The following is an 18,436-nucleotide window of genomic DNA, read 5'->3' on the forward strand; positions in this document are numbered from 1 at the left end:
GAGACAATCCTTTCAGCAAGTGTTTAAGGAAAGGGGCAGAGCCGCACTCTCTTGGGGAAGGTAAGCTTTAATCACGAGCTTTCAGACTCAAAAGGCAGAACTGCCTGTGCAAGGCAAGAGCACTGGAGGAAAGGGGAGGCGAGCACCAGCTGTCCCTCCAGCCACAAACGAGAGCTCGTTAAAAAGCGATTCACAGTATTACACACATGGAGTCAGCAGTCACATCCTGCCTCATACAGCACACGTACGTTTATTTAAGTAGCCATTCTGACTAGCTTCACATTTGTTTCTTCATTTGTGACCCGATTATAACTTCACTTCCCTGCAACCTGGGGTGGGAGCTTTGTGGGGAGGAGGGGAAGGGGCAGCTGCACAACTCGGAAAGAACAAGCGCAGCAGAGAGCGGCTCCAGCCTAACGCTTTATTGTGTTTTGGTAGGAAGGACGCGCGCAGGCGGTCACGCTATGTTTCACAGTCTTCGGGAATCGTCGTTATAATTAGCGATTGCTCGATCACATCTGCTGTAGAGAAGTTCTCGTTTGAGCAGAGTCTCTGCACAGGGAGCTCCTCGGGCAGGGCGCCACGGGACAGGGACTCCACGATCACCTCGGCCGAGCCCACGTCCAGCTCCGGCGGCGGCTGCAGTGCCACCACCATGGCCTTCTCGTCCTCGATGATCAGGTTCCGCAGCTTCCGCTGCCGGGGGTTATAGTTCTCCACCCGGTCATGAATCCCCATGTGGCGCCTCAAGTGAGCCTGCAAAAGGAAGACGCAGGATGAGGGGGCCGGCTCCACTGGCACAGCACGCGCTGCCAGCGTTGCCAGAGCCAGGGAAGTCCTCACCTGCCGCGTGAACTTGTAGCCGCACTCGGTGCACTCGAACTTCCTCACGCCCTTGTGCCGGCGGACGTGGACGCGCAGCTGTTCAACAGCTGAGGAGGGAAGCAAGAGCTCGTTGGTGGCAGCACCGCACCGTAGATGCTCGCGGCGACGCGAAGCCGCACCACAGAAAGGAGGGCAGTTTCTAAAGAGCCGTGTGAAAGCTCGACGCCCTGGCCATTACCTTTGAACGTTTTCCCACAGATCTGGCAGAAGTGGGGCCTCCCCTCCTGGTGCCGGCTGGCAATGTGCCTCAGCAGGGGCCCCTTCTCTGTGAAGCGCTGATCGCAGAACTCGCAGCTGAAGGGACGCTCCCCGGTGTGGGTCCGGTTGTGCTTGTCCAGGCTCGCTGCCGTTGGCAGGGGGAGAGAGGGGGAGAGCCGCCGGTCAGCGGCGCGGCACGGCACATGCCCCTGTCGCAGGGCTCAGGTACGAGCCATGCCGCAGCGAAGACCGCACGTGCGGTCGGTCTGTGCCAGGCTGGTTAGGAAGGCTTAGAAGCAGTAAAATCAGCAGCCTGCTGGTCCAGGCGAACTGTTACTGGGGAAAACTCATCAATTTCTTCCTCTTTTGTGCCACGAGGGTAATGGAGATAATGGGAACCTGCCTTCCTCAGCGTTAGCGTGCACTCCCAAGAGCGTGGCTTTGCTCCCCGGAGGAAGCGGGAAGAAGAAGGCAGGTTTTGCAGCACGGCTGCTTTCTGGAGGTCCCAGATGCCAGAGCACGGTGCTCAGCACCAGCAGCCCCAGCCGCACGCCCAGGGGGTACCTTGCGTCCTGAAGGTCTTGCCGCAGAGGTGGCACTGGAAGGGCTTCTCGCCGGTGTGCGTGCGCAGGTGCATGTTGAGGTTGGCTTTCTGCGTGAAGGCGTGGTGGCAGAACTCGCAAACGTAGGGCCGCTCATTTCTGTGGGCAGAGGCAATGTTACCTTTATCTCTGCCCTTGCCAGCTTCAGCCCCACAGGTTAGCTGCTGCTCCTCGCCCGAAGTTCTTGGAATTAAACTCCTACTTCAACCCATCTCAAACTAAAGTATTTTGGAGGCCCACAAATGCTATTCTGCAGCCACGGTCTCCCAAGCTGCAGCCTCCTGCCCCTTGGGCATTATAACCAGCCCAGGAAACAGAACACTAAGGATGAGCGTGGAGAGCAGCTGCTGGTGCACGCTGGCCACTTCAAGAACACGAATGAGCTGGGCTGATGAGCTTCAGTCATCACCTGTATTATTATGACCGCATGCCCAGAGGAAGTGCCAACGGTCTGCACTTCCTTTGGAAGAGAGAAAAGCAAAACACTGGTTGGCCCCTCACCAGATTTCTGGCAGAAGCTTCGGCCCGGCACCTTGGGGAAGGGGGTGCTTGCCGCCTTCCAGCCAGCCCCTCTCCCCAGCACCACCCAGCCGGGCCCTCGGGGGAGGAAGCACAGCCAGGAGAGCCAGGGTGACGCAGGAGAGGACACAGGTTACGTCGTACCTGTGCTTGGCCTTGATGTGCATCTGCAGGCCGTTGCGACTCGAGGCCCGGTGCCCGCACTCCTCGCAGACAAACAGCTTCTCTCCCCGGTGCTTGAAGGCCTCATGCAGGCGCAGCTCTGTCCGAGACAGAAAGCACTTGGAGCAGGTCGAGCACTGCAAGGCCACAGGAGAGCGCAGGGTTAGGCAGCTCGCCTGGGCACGGTTCGCGGCGTACGCCCGCGACAGACCCGCTCGCTGCCCAAGACCCCTCCCTCTGCCTGCCTCTGCTGCTTTGGGGCCCTGCTTGCGGCCGGCTGTGGCAGCACCCCCAGCTCCAAAATGCCTAACAAGACGAGACGGCCTGACAAAGGCAAAATGCTGGTCAGTACTTGGGTCTGTCAGCCAAAAAAATGACGAAGGCTGTTCCTGTTCCCAAAAAACTATTTCCAGCAGCTCTGTAACTCCCTGCCTCGCTAAAAAGAGCCAGACAGGACAACAGGCGCCATTCCTTAGGCCAGGCCTGAGCGCAGGCTAATTCCCTCCCAAAAGCCCACCGCCGCCCACCTGCTCCCTTACCGCGTGGGGCTTTGGCGCACCATGCAGCTTTATCATGTGGCTCTGCAGGTCCTTCTTCTGCATGAACTGCTGGGCGCAGGAGGAGCACTGAAAGACAGGAGAGGAGGGTCAGCTTCCAGCAAGCGCCAAACAGCGATTTTGGCGCAAGGAGAGGCCCAACGGCGTGCTGGTGCAACGGGCAGGGGAGCACCGTTCTGACATGGAACACGAATCCCTGGTAAGGCCGCAGAAAGCGCCTGGCTTTGGTTTCTCCCTGGAGCACGTTCTGGCTCAGAGATAGGGAACGACCCTCAGCAGGCTGCCACGGACGGGGGAAGGGAGCCGGTGCGCTCTGTTCCCCTGCCGGGCTGGGCCAGGCTGCCCCAAAACAGGACGCTCACCCCCCCTTCCTTCGCACCAGTGTGGAGCCACTCGTAGGGACGTCAGAGGCAGGCACTGCTCACCTTGTACGGCATCTCCCCTGTGTGCGACACCATGTGCAGCCGCAGCTCCATTCGCCTCTTGAACACCTCCTGGCAGACTGAACACGTGAAAACCTGCAAGAGAGGGGGGAAGTGTCAGCTTCTGCTGAACCGAGAGTCCGACGCAAAGCCCGCAGCTCAGACCAGTGCTTGGCTCTTGGGCACTGGGACCTTGTTATGTCATTTAACCTGCACCGGCAGCAACCTGGATCTTTTACAGTACAGAGTATCCTTGCACAGTTGAAAAAAACAGACAAAATGAGAGTTGTGTGGTAAATCGGACAAAAGCTGCTGCCATCCTCATTGGCGGTGGACTTGGGGGGGCTACGGCTGGAGAAAGGCTCTAATTCCACTCCTGCAAAATAGCACCTGCTTTCCAGACCGCAGCTTCCCGGGCGTACCTGCTCAGATCGGTTCATGCAATTTCTGGCTTCGTGTTGCAGGAGATTCTCTTTTCTGAAATAACATTTGCCACATTTGGAACATTCAAATGGCTTTTCTCCAGTGTGTTTCCTAGGGGGAAGACAAAAGGAGAGCGTCCGTCACTGCCGGTCCCACAGCAGAGATGCACAAGCGGGCCCAGCGAGGACACTGGGAAGGGAGAGGGAAGGACCAGGCAGCTTCTACACCCCCACCCCCCAGCGCCAATATTCACAGTCGCCCAAAAGCGACCTTTTATGCCAGCTTTGCGGATCCCGTCAAGCTGTTGGCGCCCACTGTGCTCCACAAAACCTCAGTTTCGCAGGGCTAAGGTTTGCCCCTCACCGACGAGCGCAGCTGGAGCTCACGCTCTCTCTGCAGGCACCCGCTTTGCTCCTGATTATCGACCCCCAGGCTCCTCGTGGCGCCCGGCCACGCCGGCGCATTCTCCACAACCCAGTCAAATTGCCGCACAGCCCATGCCGATTCTGAAAGCCCAGTAGGACCATTTGCCATCGCACACCCGCAGCCGGCGTGTCCGCTGGAAGAGCCCCTCAACGCCGCCTTTTTGAGGCAGGCTGGCACTGACCCTGAGGAGCAGAAGCCCGGGACAGCCGGTGTGGCTCTCGGAACAGTTTTGGAGCTGTACAACTCCCTCACCGCCGCCCCGGCTCAAAGCGACCCCAGCCCGGGGGACAGGGGGGACCTCCTTTTCCGTCCCGGCGGACACTGAGGCGTTGAGACCAGCCGGCCGCAAGCGGGGCCGATCGCCCACCGCCCCCCACCCCGTGGAAGAGCGGGCAGGAAGGGGCAGAGCCTCGCGGCGCAGGTGCCTACGCGCGAATGCAAGGGGAAAGAAAAGTCGGAGCGTTTACCTGTTGTGCACTTTAAGGCAATATTTGCTGAGGAAGGTTTTATGACATGTGGGGCACTCGACCGGCACCGCTGTACCTTTTCTGCTCCCGGGCGTCCCCGCGCCGCCGGGCGCCTTCCCCGGGGGGGGGTTCTTTTTGCTCTGCAGGGCCTTTTTCTCGGGCAGGGACTCGGCGTCGCTGTCCCCCCGCCCGCCGTCGCCCGCCGCCGCCTCCTCCGGGGCCGGGGGGGTGGCCTGCGAGGGAAGAGGCGGCCGTCACCGCGCCTCCCCCGCCGGGCCGCCGACCCCCTGCCCTTCTCCCCCCCCCCCCCCCCCCCGCCCCGTTCCGTTCCCCACTCCCGGTCCCCTCACGCACCGCCTGGCCTCCGGGCTGCGGGGGAGCCGCGGCCGCGATGTCCGCTTCCCCCGGACGGGTCGGGGTCGGGGCGGCGGAGGCGGCGGTGCGGCGGGGCCGCTGCCGGGGCCCGGCGGGGCGGAAGGCCCGGCAGAGCGCCACGGCGTCGGGCACGCCGAGCTGCTCGGCGGCGGCCAGCAGGCGGGCGCGGTTGTGGGCGGTGAGGGCCAGGCGGCCGGTGTAGAAGAAGTCGAGGAGGAGCTGGAAGGTGTCGGCCAGGCCCTCGGGCAGCGCCACCGGGCCGCCGGGCCCGCGGGCGCGGAAGAAGCGGGAGCAGCTGGCCAGCACCGGCCAGTGGGCGCGGAACTCCCGCCCGCCCACGCCCAGCGTCGCGTCGCAGAACTGCCCCGCCGCGCGCTGCCGGTTCAGCTCCCGCAGGACGCGGACGCTGTGCGCCGCCGCCGCCGCCATGGCCGCGCCGTTACCGGGCCCCGCGCCCCGCCGCCATCTTGGCAGCGCGCCGGATGTGGCGTCAGGGCGCGACGGATGTGACGCGCGGCGCGCCTCAGGGGCCCGGCGGCGGCGGCGGCGGCGGCGGCGCCGGCTCGGCCCCGTCCCGGCCGTCCCCGTCCACCCGCCGCCTCAGGCCTCGGCCAGGCGCCGCGTGTAGCTCTGGATCGCCATCTGGAAGTGCTCGGGCGTGTTGAGGCGCGGCCGCAGCAGGATGACGAAGGCCTTCGGGAGAAAATAGCCGCCCAGCAGGGCGCCGAGGGTGCAGAGGGCGCCGAGCACCTGGACCGCCGCCGCCTCCCGGCCGCGGAAAGCGCCCTGCGTGCAGAGGACGGCGGCGGCGCAGGCGAGGTGCAGGAACAGGCTGCAGGTGAGGCACTTGGCCTCGTTGTAGCTGGCGGGCAGGTCCTTGCCCATGTAGCTGAGGACGAAGCAGCAGACGCTGAGCAACACGGTGTAGGCGACGGCGACCATCCTGCTCGCCCCCGCGCTCGAGGTGCACTCCAGCACCACCCGCTCGGCCGCCACGCCATAATCCCGGTGCGGCACCGAGGGGCTGGCGGCCTCCGCGGCCAGGCACAGCACCGCCTGGGCCGCCGTGCCAGTGGCGACGAAGAGCACCGGCCCCCTGCGCCGCAGCCAGGCCTCGTAGAGGGCCGGCCAGCGCGCGTTCAGCTTGAAGATGCAGACGATCTGGAAGGAGCGTGTCGCCACGCACAAGAGGAAGACGGTGAAGCTGATGGCGAAGAGGGGGAGCTGCAGCAGGCACGCCTGCCGGGTGGGCTCCCCAAAGTAGCAGAAGAGGCTGCTGCAGGCACAAGCCAGAGAGCCCAGCATGAGGAAGCACATCTTCCCGCCAGCGGACTTGACCACCGGCGTGGAGGCGTTCAGGGCGAAGAGGACAGCCAGCCCTGCCATGAGCAGCATGAGGAGGATGGTGGGGATCAGCAGTGCCCAGGAGATGGGCTCAGACCAGGACAGAAACTCGGTGGTGCGGTTGAAGCAAGCTTCGCTCCTCGCCGGGGCCCACTCCTCTACCCTGCAGGACTGGCAGCCGTAGAGGTCTGCAGAGGACAGGAGCCCGGGCAGTGACAGAGGCACCTCGCACACCACAGACCCTGGTAAGATGTCTGCCGCGGCAGAGCACCCTGCCCTCGCAGCCCCCCGGGCTCTCTGCAAGAGCTGCCCACTCCTCGCGTCCTGCTCCTTCCCCTTGGGCGCTTCCAAGCCTTAAGGAGCAGAGGGTCTCTTTCCCCAAAAGTCCTCCCAGTGGACTTCCCAAAAGTCCATTGCTTGGGTTGAGAGGCGCGAGGCCCGCAGGAGCTCGGCTGGGTGAGCCGAGGCTCAGGGGCATGTGGACCGCAGGTGGGAAGGGGCTCGTGCGTCCAACAGTAGCCTGTGAAGGCCGGGACGGGTCTGCAGCAGCCCCCTTTCTGCAAGCTGGGGTATGGGACAGCAATGCTGACCAGCCATGTCTGGGTGCTCCCGCTCTTCCCCAGAGCTGGCCGTTTCCGCCCGCCTCGGCGCAAGTGCAGGCCGAGGCTGCCGAGTGACCGGTTGCCAGCAAGGGGTTTGTTGCTGTGGCCGGTGACCCATAGACAGGAGATTCCTGCTGCCTGTCCCAGGCAGGGGACATTTCCATATGCCACCTGCTGGTGACCACGTGGTGCAGAAGCCCCGAGTGCCACCTGGGGCACAAAGGCAACCACCGGGTCAAATTTCCCTCCCAGAGGATGCGGTGCAGGAAACAGCTGTCGGGCCGGACGCCCCTTGGCCCCTGGCTGTGGGAGAAGGTGCTCTGCCAGCACCATCTCTGCTGGCTGTTTGACTGTGTGGTCCCACCTGTGGGCAGCGCTCCCCGGAAAGCACCGGGCATGGGCTTTGCATACCCACAGGTAGGCAAACGGCAGTCAGACCGACTGCGTTCAGGTCAGCTCAGAGGTTTTTACTGACCACAGGGAGGAAGAGAGAGCAGGAGGGAAGAGGCTGGGGGAACAGCGAAACGGAAGCAAGAAGCTGACGTGAGGGGGAGGCAGGGTGTGGGCAGGGGGTCCAAGCGGGAAGGAAGGGGAGGGAGCAGCCCCCTAGGACGTACTGACCTGATCTGTTCAGAAAGGTTCCTGATGGACAGGCCACGCAGCTGAAGCAGCATCGGTGGCGGCTCTGCTGCAGCCGCTTCTCCCCCGGTTGACAGGCCTCGGAGCACACCGAGGTGGGAGCCTGTCGGGAGCGTGGCGAGGGTCAGGCAGGTGAGCGGGGCGGGCAGCAGGACCCCTCGCTGAGTGCCAGGCCTGGGCCTGGCAGCATTCAGGCAGCTTGCTGCCCGCTTTCAGGACAGACACTGGGCAGCAGCCAAGAGCTCGCCATGTTGTGGTTCTTACGGAGGTGGTGGGAAAATGAGAGCATTTAAAGGTAAAAGTAGGAACCTTTTTGGTTCGTGTGCCCTGCTTGTTTTTTGGAAGGATGAAAGCTGATACTCAGAGTGTGGATCACCCCCCCATACCGCCTCCATCTGCCCTCATTTTTGTCCAATTTTGGGGAAATACCCCAGAACTGGCAGTGTTGGGGATGTAGCTGGCTCAGCAGTAAGCAATAAATAAGATCTGGATGCAGAACGGTACCTGGCGATCCTTTGTGTGCCATGGGATTTTGCCCTGGTCAATGCTCAGCCTGTCGGGGTTCACACGGAAAGTTCCTATCACATTGAAAGCCCAGCTCGGGCTGCTCCAGTCCCATGTGACGATATCGTAGCCTTTACAGATGTCCCCATTGGCATCAAAAGAGATGCGGCTTTTGTACAGGGTGAAGTTTACTTGCTTGATTTTTTGTAAGAGCTGTAAAACAGGAGAGTAAGAGAAGACTCATTCCTGATGACGAGCCTCCCGCTGAGGAGTGCCTTGTCTTGGGAGAGAGATGTGCTAGAGGGCCCCTCCTCTGCTCTGGCTCCTCTTTCCAACCCCCCAACAGCTAGCTTATGCCCAGCTGCAGAAAGTCCCTTCCAGGTTTCTGTGAGGGGCTGGCAGTAGAGGAACAGAAGTGATATAGGGCAGGGGTCTGGGTCTAGGTCCAGGCTGCTTTGACTGTGACCGGTGGCTGAAGCCCATGAGGCTCTTCAGCTGGGACACGAGCCTTTCAGAGGGACAGAAAACCCTTGGGCGCAAGGGGAAGATCCTTCCCTGTGAGGAAGGATCCCCATGGATCCTCTTCCACAAGGAAGATCCTTCCTCCTGTTGCTCTTACCTGCCAGGGGTAGACTTTGCCTTTGCTGCACGCCCCTGAGGCACAGCCTAGCAGGTCGTGGAGGCCGTGGGCCACGGCGTACACGGCTGAGTACACGTTGAAGGAGGCTTGAGCATCATACATGTTGGGGGCAGTGGCGAGCAAGTGGCAGCCGGTGCAGCGCTGGGTGCAATACAGCTGGGCACTCCCTCCGGCTCCCCCACCTGCCTCCGGGCTGCCGGCACGCTCAGCTGCAGCGCTTTCCTCTGCCATCTTCCAAGATTCAAAGCGTTCCAGCATCGGGGACTCCGTGTTCTCAACCGACATCCCAATCACTGAGCCGATACTCTGGATGCCAGGCACCTGCCAGATTGTTTGGGCTAACGACCAGTCTTCAGAGCCTACCCACACCATGCCCGTGACGTTCCTCTGGACCACCACTTCAAAGAAAGGGCGGGCGCTTTGTCTGTTGGAGAAGACGACGGTGACGTTGACCCTGGTGTCCGTGAGAATTCTGACCAGGTTATGGAGCTCCGGGCTGCTGGCATCCTTGTTGACGGGGATGATGCCTTGGTAGGCAACGCACACGTCACTTGTGGTCAACAGCTTGTGGAGGGCGTCCAAGCCGTCCCTGCCATAGGCGTTGTCGCTGCCCAGCAGCGCGACCCAAGTCCACCCAAAATGCTGCAGCAGCAGGAAGATGGCCTTTACTTGCTGCCTGTCGCTGGGAATCGTGCGCAGGAACGAGGGATAGAGCCGCTTCAGGCTCAGCGTCGCCAAGGAGGCTTCGTAGCTAATCTGCAAAGGGAGCCAGGAGAAAGGGGGTTGTGCTCCCCCAGGCAGCAGCACCCTAAGAGCTAACGGCACAGGCAGCCTGTCTCCTGAAGAGACTTGGGGCTGGGCAGGCAGCGGAGCTGGAGCCGAACGTGCTGCCACGAGAGAAACCTCTGAAGGACGGCGAGCCAGCCGTGATGCCTGCCTGCCAGCTGCCAGCGCCTGGGAAGAGACCCGGGCCAACGCGCGCACGGGGGGGGCTGCGTTTCCAGTTCACCCTGGCTCCTCAGCTCCAAGCTCATCCTCCCTCAAACCACTGCTCCTCAGGGTCCCTTCATCTGCTGGGGGAGCCGCGCTTACCTCCGGTACGAGGAAGATGCCAAGGATGGCCGCTGTGGTGACGGCCAGGCGGGTGCTGTCGGGCCCGATGATGGCCACCGCCTCGGGCTCGTAGCGGCGGAAGGTGGGGAGCACCTCGACCTCCCGCCCGCCTTTCCGGGCGAGGGCGCGCAGCGTGGCGTGGAGGCTGGCGGGCTCCGAGCAGGTGTCGTGGATGTCGTAGCCCAAGGTGACGTTGGGGAGGAGGGTGCTGGAGTTGTTTATCTCCTCCACGGCGAAGCGCATGGCCTGGGACAGGCAGTAGCCGTGGCTCTTGAAGGCGGCGGTGCTGCGCGAACGCAAGAGTGGTTTTTAGTAAAAAAACCGCATTTAGGGGGAGGGACCAGAGGGGCGCGGGGGACTCACTTGTCGCAGCCGTCCACCAGCGGCCGGGCGGCGGCCCGCGGCGCCGAGTTGTGCATCTGGAAGAGGCCGGCCAGGCGGTAGTCGCCGCGGCTGGTGAAGGAGGAGGCGGCGGCGGCGGCGGCCGCGCAGAGGCAGAGCAGGGCGGGCAGCGGCATGGCGGGGCGGCGCCGGGCGGCGGGCGGCGCCTCTTAACGGGGCGGGCGGCGCTCGGCCCGAGGGGCGGCCCCGGAGGAGGCGGAGGGAGGCTGAGGCGGCCATGCCCGCGCGGCGCGGCCCGCCGACCCGCCGCCCCCGCCGGGCCTCGACCCGCGGGGGCCGGGCGGAGGCGGCCTGGAGGGAGTTCGCCGCCTCCTTCGCCCGCGCCGGCATGGTGCCGCCGGCCGAGGCGGGCCTGGCGGCCGTGGAGGCGGCGGAGGGTGCCGCCGTCCTTCTCCTGGCACCGCGGCAGGTGAGCGGCGACCGGCCCGGCCGCTCCCGCCCTCCCTCCTCGCCGCCGCTGCCGCCTCACCGCCCTCTCCCCTCCGCAGGCGCTGTCCTTCACCGGCAAATGCCGCCTGCGCTGCCTCTACGGCGCCGTCCGCCTCCTGGGCTTCGCCGTCGCCTCGCACCAGCCGGGGCTGCCGGTCTTCTCGCCGGCCACCCACTGCGCGCTTACCCTGGAGGCGCTGCCCGCCGACCGCCCGCCCGCCGCCGACCTCCGACAGCTGCGCGCCGCCGCCCGCGCCGCTATGCGGGCGCACAGCGTCCGCCGCCGTGAGTGCCAGCCCGGTGCGGGGTGGCCGGCCGGGCGGTTGCTGGGCCGCCATTTTGCGCGGGGTGCGGGGTAGCCGCCATTTTGCGCGGGGTGCGGGGAGGCGGCCATTTTGTGTGCGGCGCGGTGCGGGGCGTCCGCCATTTTGCGCGCGGCGCCGCCACCGCTTTTTAGCGCGGTCTGAGGACGGCGCTCTCCCCTCGTTGCAGAGGCGCGGGTGAAGGCGATGGCCAGGTTCTCGCCGGAGTGCGCCGTGGTGCTGCTGGAGCACCTGGACACGCCGGTGACGCGGTTCCTGCTGAGCCACCCACCGCTGTCGCGGCTCTTCGAGCCCCAGGTGAGACCCAGAGGGCGTCGAGATGCCCGCTCCGCCCTGGGTGGCGGCGCGGATGTCGCGCCTTCCCCAAAACAGGCCTCGTGCGGAGCGAGAGGCGGCTGCCCTGCTTTGGGTGCCTGTCAGCATCCAGCAGCGCAGCTACAAGGCCTTACGCACGCCTCCCTAAGCGTTTTTTCCTCTTCCCTAGAAAAAGGAAGAATCCAGCTTCACGCCGGAAGATGCAGTTCTGGCATCTGTTGGCATCGTGAAGTGTAGCCCTGACCGTGGGCTGCTGGTGTCAGAGAGCATGTTGCTGGCTCTGGAGGAGCTGATCCAAGCGTGCTGTGGTGAGTGGCGTGCACTTGGTGAGGTTGGGGGATTTAGTAGCCTGCAGAAAGGAAATTCACGCGGCTTTTTGTGAGTGCAGGTTGGGGATGGTGTGCCCTGTGACAGGCACTGATGGAGGGTCATGTTTTTCTCCTGAATAGTGGGAGTCTTGAGCTCGTGCATCGCCTCGAGTGGGTTTGTGCCTCTCCCGCCAGACGGGCAGCTTGCTGCTGTAAAGGCACTTCCCAGTCTGACATCAAAACTCTCATTGTGCTCTCTTTTGTAGCAGGTAGAAAAAAAAGTTCCCTTACTTACCCAGCAACATCTAAAATACCATGAGCAACTGGAGTTCATACATGCTGGGTTGTAGTGCTAGGGCTTGCTTCTTGCTTCAGCAGCTTTTTGCCTTTACACTGGTACGCTTAACATGCTTCTCTTGAATGTATTTTTTTTCTGTTTAATTCAAATGCATCCTAGTCAGACCGCAAAGTCCGTAGGGTTTTTCGGGCTTTTGGTTTTTTAACAAATTTATGTAAACAGGGCCCATCAGAGTAACTGACAGCGTTGGTCAGTTTCAGACTATGTTTATTTTTCCAGCGGAAGATGAAGGTGTCCCGGTGGTTCTAGTGTGTGGCCCAAAAAACACTGGGAAATCGACATTTAACAGATACCTGATTAATCTGTTACTGAATCGGTGAGTCTTTTCATGTTCTACAAGTTTTAAAGTACTGCATGGGATTTAGGAGAGGGGAAAAAACTGCCTGCCAGGATTCTCAGAAAAGCTGTTAACTGGAAGGTAGATATCTTTTAAAAGCAAACAAACAAAAATGCAGAAAAATAGGCATTCTTGTCTTGGGTTCCTTTCAGAAAAGTTGACTACTGAAACATTTCTATTGAAATACTACTAAATTGTTGTATTGGAGTATGTGAACTAATTTGGAACCGAGTAGTTAGGGTTCGGTAAGGAACTGGTAGTTATAACGCTTGGAAAGACACAGTAAGTTATAATTTGTTAGCATCTTTGAAGATTCTTGGCAGAGCAAGGTGTAGAAGCTTATTCTCCTGACCATTGTGTGCTTAAAATAAAGATGATAAAATTTATAAATTTCAAATGGCTGGTCTTAGGGTGCCCAGTTAACGTCAGAGAGGCAGTACACTTGATTAGTACCACCTCCGATTATTGTTCCAGCTGCTTCCCTTAAAGCTGGATGGGTACGGAGCTATTGTAATATAATATTGCACTGTAGGGGAGCCTTTTACGTTCTCGCTTAATACCCTCTCAAGTGAGGGAAGGAGAGAGATGAGTTGTGGTTTGATTGTATTCAAGAATTTAATTTTGACAACCTGGAACAAAATCAGATTGTGCTTCTGATGTGTTCCAGGTCGTGTCCTGTTTCTTTTTTAAGTGGACGCTAATATACAGGCTTCTTCCACTGCAGCCTTCCCTCGGTTGAATATATGGAATGTGACATCGGTCAAACCGAGTTTACACCGCCTGGATGCGTGTCTTTAAGTAATGTAACAGAGCCAATTCTTGGTATGTGTTTTGCCATTTTCTGCAGTTGCCACAAACCTGTTTCATTTCCAGAAAGTGCTTTCTGAGTAGAGGCTGTACTTTAGGGGAAGCTGCCACATCTGTCCGAGGTGCATAGAGAAACTAAAACAAAGGCTGTTAAAGTTTTCTTGCGAGGGGCATGTAAACTCCATGAGAAAATCTCGCAAAGTAACATGGAGCTATTCTCCCTGCTCGTTTTTTCTGTCTTAGAGACAATAGTTGTTCATAAGGTGGTGGAACAGGCTGTGGCATGTCAGGGTGGATTTTAAGCCTTTCAGATTTGAAAGGTCTTTTTGGGAAAATCTTTCCCAGTTTTTAGTATCCGTAGATAAAGCTAACTTGAGTTTTAGGGGGAAGTTTTAGGTTGGGGCCTGTCATTATGAGCGTAGAAAAACTAGAGCCAGAGAAATTGCTGGTATTTGTGGTCTTGGGGATTTGGGTCACTGTCTAAAAAGGATATGGCCAGACTGGTTTACTTTCTGGATAGTCTGTCAGAGAAGACGGTTGTTTTAAAATTCGCAAGTATGTAACCAGTGACTTAAAACAAACAAACAAGAAAAAACCCAAACAAACAAAATTCCTAGCATGGAGTCTTGCAAGTGACAGTAAAGTTTCTCCATAGGTGCAGGCTGCACAGGAAGGACTGTTAGCATGTGAAAGGAGGACAGATTATTTTGGAAGGGATTGCACATAGGTGCTACAGGGATGGGAGTTTTCTGATTTGACTTACTGAAACCACTAGAGGTTTGTTTGCTGCTTGCTTTTTCAGGTCCACCGTTCACTCATCAACAAACGCCACGTAAGATGGTGTATTACGGACAGACTAGTTGTGAGCAGGACACCGAAAGATACCTTGATGTTGTGAAGTATGTGTTCAGCTCCTACAAGAAGGAAGTGCCTTTAGTCATCAACACCATGGGCTGGGTGAAAGGTAAACAGGATAAGTCTGTTCTTAAGGGGTGGTGCAGAAGGGAGGTAATAATTGTAGCGGTACACCACCACGCTTTCTAGACAGCCCAGAACCTGAAAGTAAGGCTTACCTGCCTTGAGCTAGTACTGGTCTTCCATAACAGTGTTCCGACCTGTTTATGTAGCAGCAGCAATCGTGTTTTCTCTGCTCCCTAAAGGTGAGGGGTTGCTGCTTCTGATTGATATCATTCGGCTGTTGTCACCCAGTCACATTGTTCAGATGGATGTGTATGACTGGAAAGCCATGGCTCCGCTCACCCCAGAGTACGTTCATCTCACTCCTGGCCTGTACACCAAGGGCAAACAGCAAGCCAAATGCAAGCAGATGGGTATGAGTGGAGCAGGAAGCTGGAAGTCCTCTGAAGGGGAGGGAGATGCATCGGCTCCTGAGTATAAGTTGCTGTACGTCCATCCAGAATTCCCTCGAGCAGGGGTTGCAGGTGAAGCGTAAGTAGAAAGTTCAGCGCTACGTGGCGGTTAGTGGGCTTAACAAAATCATGCGTGGTCCTGATGGTAGAGGCTCTTGATTTGGCCTCGAGAGTTCCGTTAAAGCGGTTAGAGCTGGTTAGTTTACTTATTAGGGGGTTATGTTTGGGGGGTGTTTGGGTTTTCTGGGTACTTGGGTTGGGAGGAGGGGAGGGTGTTTGGGTGGAGGTTTGTGTAGGTTTAGTTTTTTAGGCGGGGGGGAAGGTTGTTCCTCCCTACTCTACTTCCAATGACTACTGTCAGTTACTTAGTTTTACACTGGGCATGACTTCCACTTGGAATTGTGGAACATTATGTCTCTTTTTTCTAATTGGGAGGTTCCTTACCCATTTCTTACAGACGTAGATGACGGATCACCTTATTTCTTAATTTTTCTGATACTTTGAGCATCTCTGATGCTGATGGTGAAAGTTATTTAATGCCTTTTTAAAGTTGAAACAATGCCCTAAATCCTGCGATCCCTTAGCGGTAATAAAAACATAGCTCTAAATGTTCTTCAGCGGTAGATGTTTCAAAAACTAAATTTGCATGAAACAGTGGCTAATATTGTATGGTATACTCGGGACTGTCTGGGGTATCTGGTTTGGGTCGCTGTGTGAGGGTGCGCTGCCCTTCCTTGACTTGTTGTGGTTATTTTTCCAGGCGAGTACATAGCGGCATCTTGCGTGACATGTCCATACTGGGTTACCTGGGTCAGCTGCAGTCCCCAGACATAGGGGCGGTGCTTCCGCTGCACAGTCTTGTGCCATATCAGGTAAATGAGCTTTTTTGAAAGGCTTGGAGATGGTGCGGAGTGCCCGGCTCATAGTAATTGACAGTTCTGCTTGTACTGCACATGTTTTTTGGAAGAGGGAAAAATGCTCTGTAATCCGCAAAAAGATAGCGACTTTATCCAGTGTATCTAGAAGTGAGGTTTTTGTTGTGATGTCAGTGTTGCACGTGTTTTCTGCGTGTTCAGGTGTTAGTGTTGAAAATGTTGTGTTTGCCGCTGAGATAATGCCTGTCTGTAGGCGTGTGTTGGGAGCTTTCAGAGCATTACCTTGTCTCTGAACTCAAAACTATGTTGACATTGAGCTAATGAACAGTTTTTCTTTTTCTTTTTCTTTTTTTTTTTTTTTTTTTTTTTTAAACCCTTCAGGTACCTTTCAATGCTGTTGCACTCAGGGTTATTCACACCGATGTCGCTCCTACCAACATCATGTATGCAGTGAACGCCAGCTGGGTTGGGCTCTGCAGGATACCGGATGAAATCAGATGCCAAACCGATGGGCCAGTCTTGCTGACACAGACACCGGTCTGTGATTGCCTTGGCTTCGGTGAGCGAGCCTGGGAAACCTTGAGCTGTGTTCTCACCTGTCGTATTCTGACAGATAGGTTGCAGAGTGACAGAATTGCCTACTGTTTGAAAAACAACTGAAAAAGCGGATTGAGATAAGAGAATATCATGTGTTCTCTTCTATTGCAAGCTCCGCTTCAAGTCCTTTGGTTTTCATTAATTTCCAGTAACAGCTATGGGGAATGTCGCTGAGTAGAGCCTTTTGTCACTTGCTTCTCTTGCTCTTTCATAACTTGACAATTTACTTCCTTTCTGGATTCACATTCTCAAAAGCAGATTCCATGTGGCTTATGCAAAATACCTTTAGTTGTGCGTTTCCTTCTACGACTCGATTTAATATTACGGTTCTGACTTGGAGGTTGATACTGAGCTACTCGGGTTCCTCTAGGAAGGTACCAATGAACAAGGATATGCGGTTTGGGAAGTTAGCTGTTTGTTCATATGTATGCTGAGATACTGCAGGAGTGGGATACAGCAATGCAGGTTTTTGTCATGATGTGTCTCAAATCCTTCTCTTCGTTCCAGAAGAGCTGTTTATTCAGAGAGCTTCAGCTGCGTCCGGTTATTCGCTCCGAAGTGATCGGGCGGAGTTAAGACTGAACTTTGCCTGTATTTTTTTCAGGAATTGTCCGAGGGGTAGAAATGGAGAAGAAGCTTTACCACGTTCTGACGCCAGTGCCTCCAGAGAACCTGAGACTAGTGAATTGTTTGCTCCTTGGAAATATTGCTGTCCCAAACTGTGTTCTTGTAGGCCAGGTAGGAGCTGCACAGGAAGAGGGTGGAAGCTGGCTGAGCTTAGGCTGGCTGGCGGGTTTTCTGTTTTCTTATTTCTGAGGCTTATGCGTGCCTGGAGATGTCTGGGCATTACCAGATGGTTATCTCTCTTGAAAACTGTCCTTAACCTGTAGAAACAAGGGAGAGGAGAACGTTCTTATCGTGTTTCAGATACCAGCGCGGGATTTGTTTGGCGGTGACTTGCTCCTTTCCACCAGTCAGCTCTGTCAGACTGTAGAGGAAAGCGCTTCCCATTCTGTTGAAGATACGAGTTCTTAAAGTTGTTTCTGGTTTTGTTCCAGCAAGGAGTTGAGGGAGAGATCCCCTACGTCACATCCGATTATAACTACAGCATCTTGGGCTCTGGGAAGCTGAAAAAGAAGAAGCATTTCAAGAGGAGGGAGTACGCGTTCGAGTGTGATTACACCTAAAGCCTTGGGGACCTTGGACCATGGGATTTGTTTTGTACGGAGACTGGCAGGAGCCAGGTGTGGTCACAGAAGCCCTGGGTGCTGCAGAGCTCTGAGAGACCCTGGGCATGTGTCCGGTGTAGATACTACAGTGTGTCTGTTTTTGATAATGTTTTATATTTTCAGTTTGTATTTTGGTGTTTTGTAATAAATATCTATTAAAAACATGGGTTTGGTTTGAATTTTTTCCTCAGCCTGCATGGACTTGGACACGACTGATACCAGCTGGGGGCAGTTGTCATCGAAAGCGTTCTCGGCCTTGATTCGGCAGCAGTTCTCCATTTGAAGCCTAGCCTTCGGTTAGCTCTGGGTTTCAGAGAGCAATCCGCGGCGGCGTGAGCATGCCTTCCTCGTAGCCGTAACCCTGGGCTACTCGTGGTTTGGGGAAGAGCTGCCGGTGGTTCTCTCCTGGGTGCTGTGGCTGACCTGCATCTGGGTGTTCTACTTGTCGAGGAGACTGGGGAGGAAGGAGCAAGTCGGAAAATCCTCTCTCTTCCTGGGTGACCGCAGATACAGCCGCTGGAGGGAGTCCCCTGCTCGGCTCTGCGCTGTCACACCTCGATGTGGCAACGGCCCCGTGCAGCCCTCTGCAGCTGGCGACGCTGCTGCTTTATTCCGCCTTGCGGCTGGCTCTGGCCACATGCCCTGCTGCTAGGGTTTAAGTTCAACGCCTTGAGCGCGGGTCTGGGAAGAGCTCTGGGTCTGGCTCAAATGTGTCGCCCAGCTCTGTCTGAATAGGTTGTGCTACGGCTAGAGGCTAAAATGGGACAGAAGTGGGGAGGAACTTGTAACCCACGATCGGTGCAGACCACTGGGGTGCTTGGTCTTGCCTGACTCGTTACCTGGTCTGCGCCCCACTGGGAAAGACTAGAGGAACTTTTTTTTTTTCCCCCGGCTCTTTGTTGGGGCAGCAGTTTGCTCTGGAGTGAAGATGAGGTTGGTGGGAGTCACGCAGAGGTGAGTGAGCATCTCAGGCTGAGTTGAGGACCTTTTTGGGAAAACCACTTCTGAATGGGTAATATCGGCACGTCAGGCATTTAATGGATCCAAGACTGCAAAAATAACTGGACTTCTAACAGCGGTTCCTGCTAACGTGACATGGCCCTGCCCATGTTCCAGAGCAAGGGGACATTCTGGCCTGGGGGTCTGCAGCGCCCCAAGATGGGTGCCCGTCCAGACCCCCTGCAGCCAGGTTTCTCCTGCAGAGGAAG

At 57.4% G+C, this 18,436-nt stretch overlaps 3 protein-coding genes across 3 annotated transcripts; 1 reads left to right on the plus strand and 2 right to left on the minus strand.

The window, feature by feature from the left end:
- Positions 1-49: 49 nt before the first annotated feature.
- On the minus strand, positions 50-5,528 carry ZBTB48 (zinc finger and BTB domain containing 48). The gene is made up of 10 exons (XM_052793369.1): positions 5,016-5,528; positions 4,662-4,894; positions 3,768-3,879; positions 3,349-3,441; positions 2,906-2,992; positions 2,349-2,503; positions 1,648-1,784; positions 1,064-1,228; positions 844-932; positions 50-756 (listed from the first exon to the last, which is right to left on the minus strand). Exons 1-10 carry the CDS (start codon positions 5,463-5,465, stop codon positions 463-465), a joined length of 1,815 nt encoding a protein of 604 aa, XP_052649329.1. The 5' UTR covers positions 5,466-5,528; the 3' UTR covers positions 50-462.
- Positions 5,529-5,533: 5 nt separating this feature from the next.
- Positions 5,534-10,396, minus strand: TAS1R1 (taste 1 receptor member 1). Its single transcript, XM_052793373.1, has 6 exons — positions 10,242-10,396; positions 9,858-10,164; positions 8,745-9,521; positions 8,126-8,338; positions 7,604-7,724; positions 5,534-6,568 (listed from the first exon to the last, which is right to left on the minus strand). Exons 1-6 carry the CDS (start codon positions 10,394-10,396, stop codon positions 5,637-5,639), a joined length of 2,505 nt encoding a protein of 834 aa, XP_052649333.1. The 3' UTR covers positions 5,534-5,636.
- A 59-nt stretch (positions 10,397-10,455) lies between these two features.
- On the plus strand, positions 10,456-17,392 carry NOL9 (nucleolar protein 9). The gene is made up of 12 exons (XM_052793368.1): positions 10,456-10,689; positions 10,769-10,994; positions 11,202-11,329; positions 11,517-11,655; positions 12,233-12,329; positions 13,075-13,172; positions 13,960-14,121; positions 14,318-14,606; positions 15,288-15,399; positions 15,784-15,961; positions 16,604-16,737; positions 17,058-17,392. Exons 1-12 carry the CDS (start codon positions 10,498-10,500, stop codon positions 17,184-17,186), a joined length of 1,884 nt encoding a protein of 627 aa, XP_052649328.1. The 5' UTR covers positions 10,456-10,497; the 3' UTR covers positions 17,187-17,392.
- The last annotated feature ends 1,044 nt before the right edge of the window (positions 17,393-18,436 follow it).

Source organism: Harpia harpyja, chromosome 7 (genome assembly GCF_026419915.1).
Source record: "Harpia harpyja isolate bHarHar1 chromosome 7, bHarHar1 primary haplotype, whole genome shotgun sequence".
NCBI lineage: Eukaryota > Metazoa > Chordata > Aves > Accipitriformes > Accipitridae > Harpia > Harpia harpyja.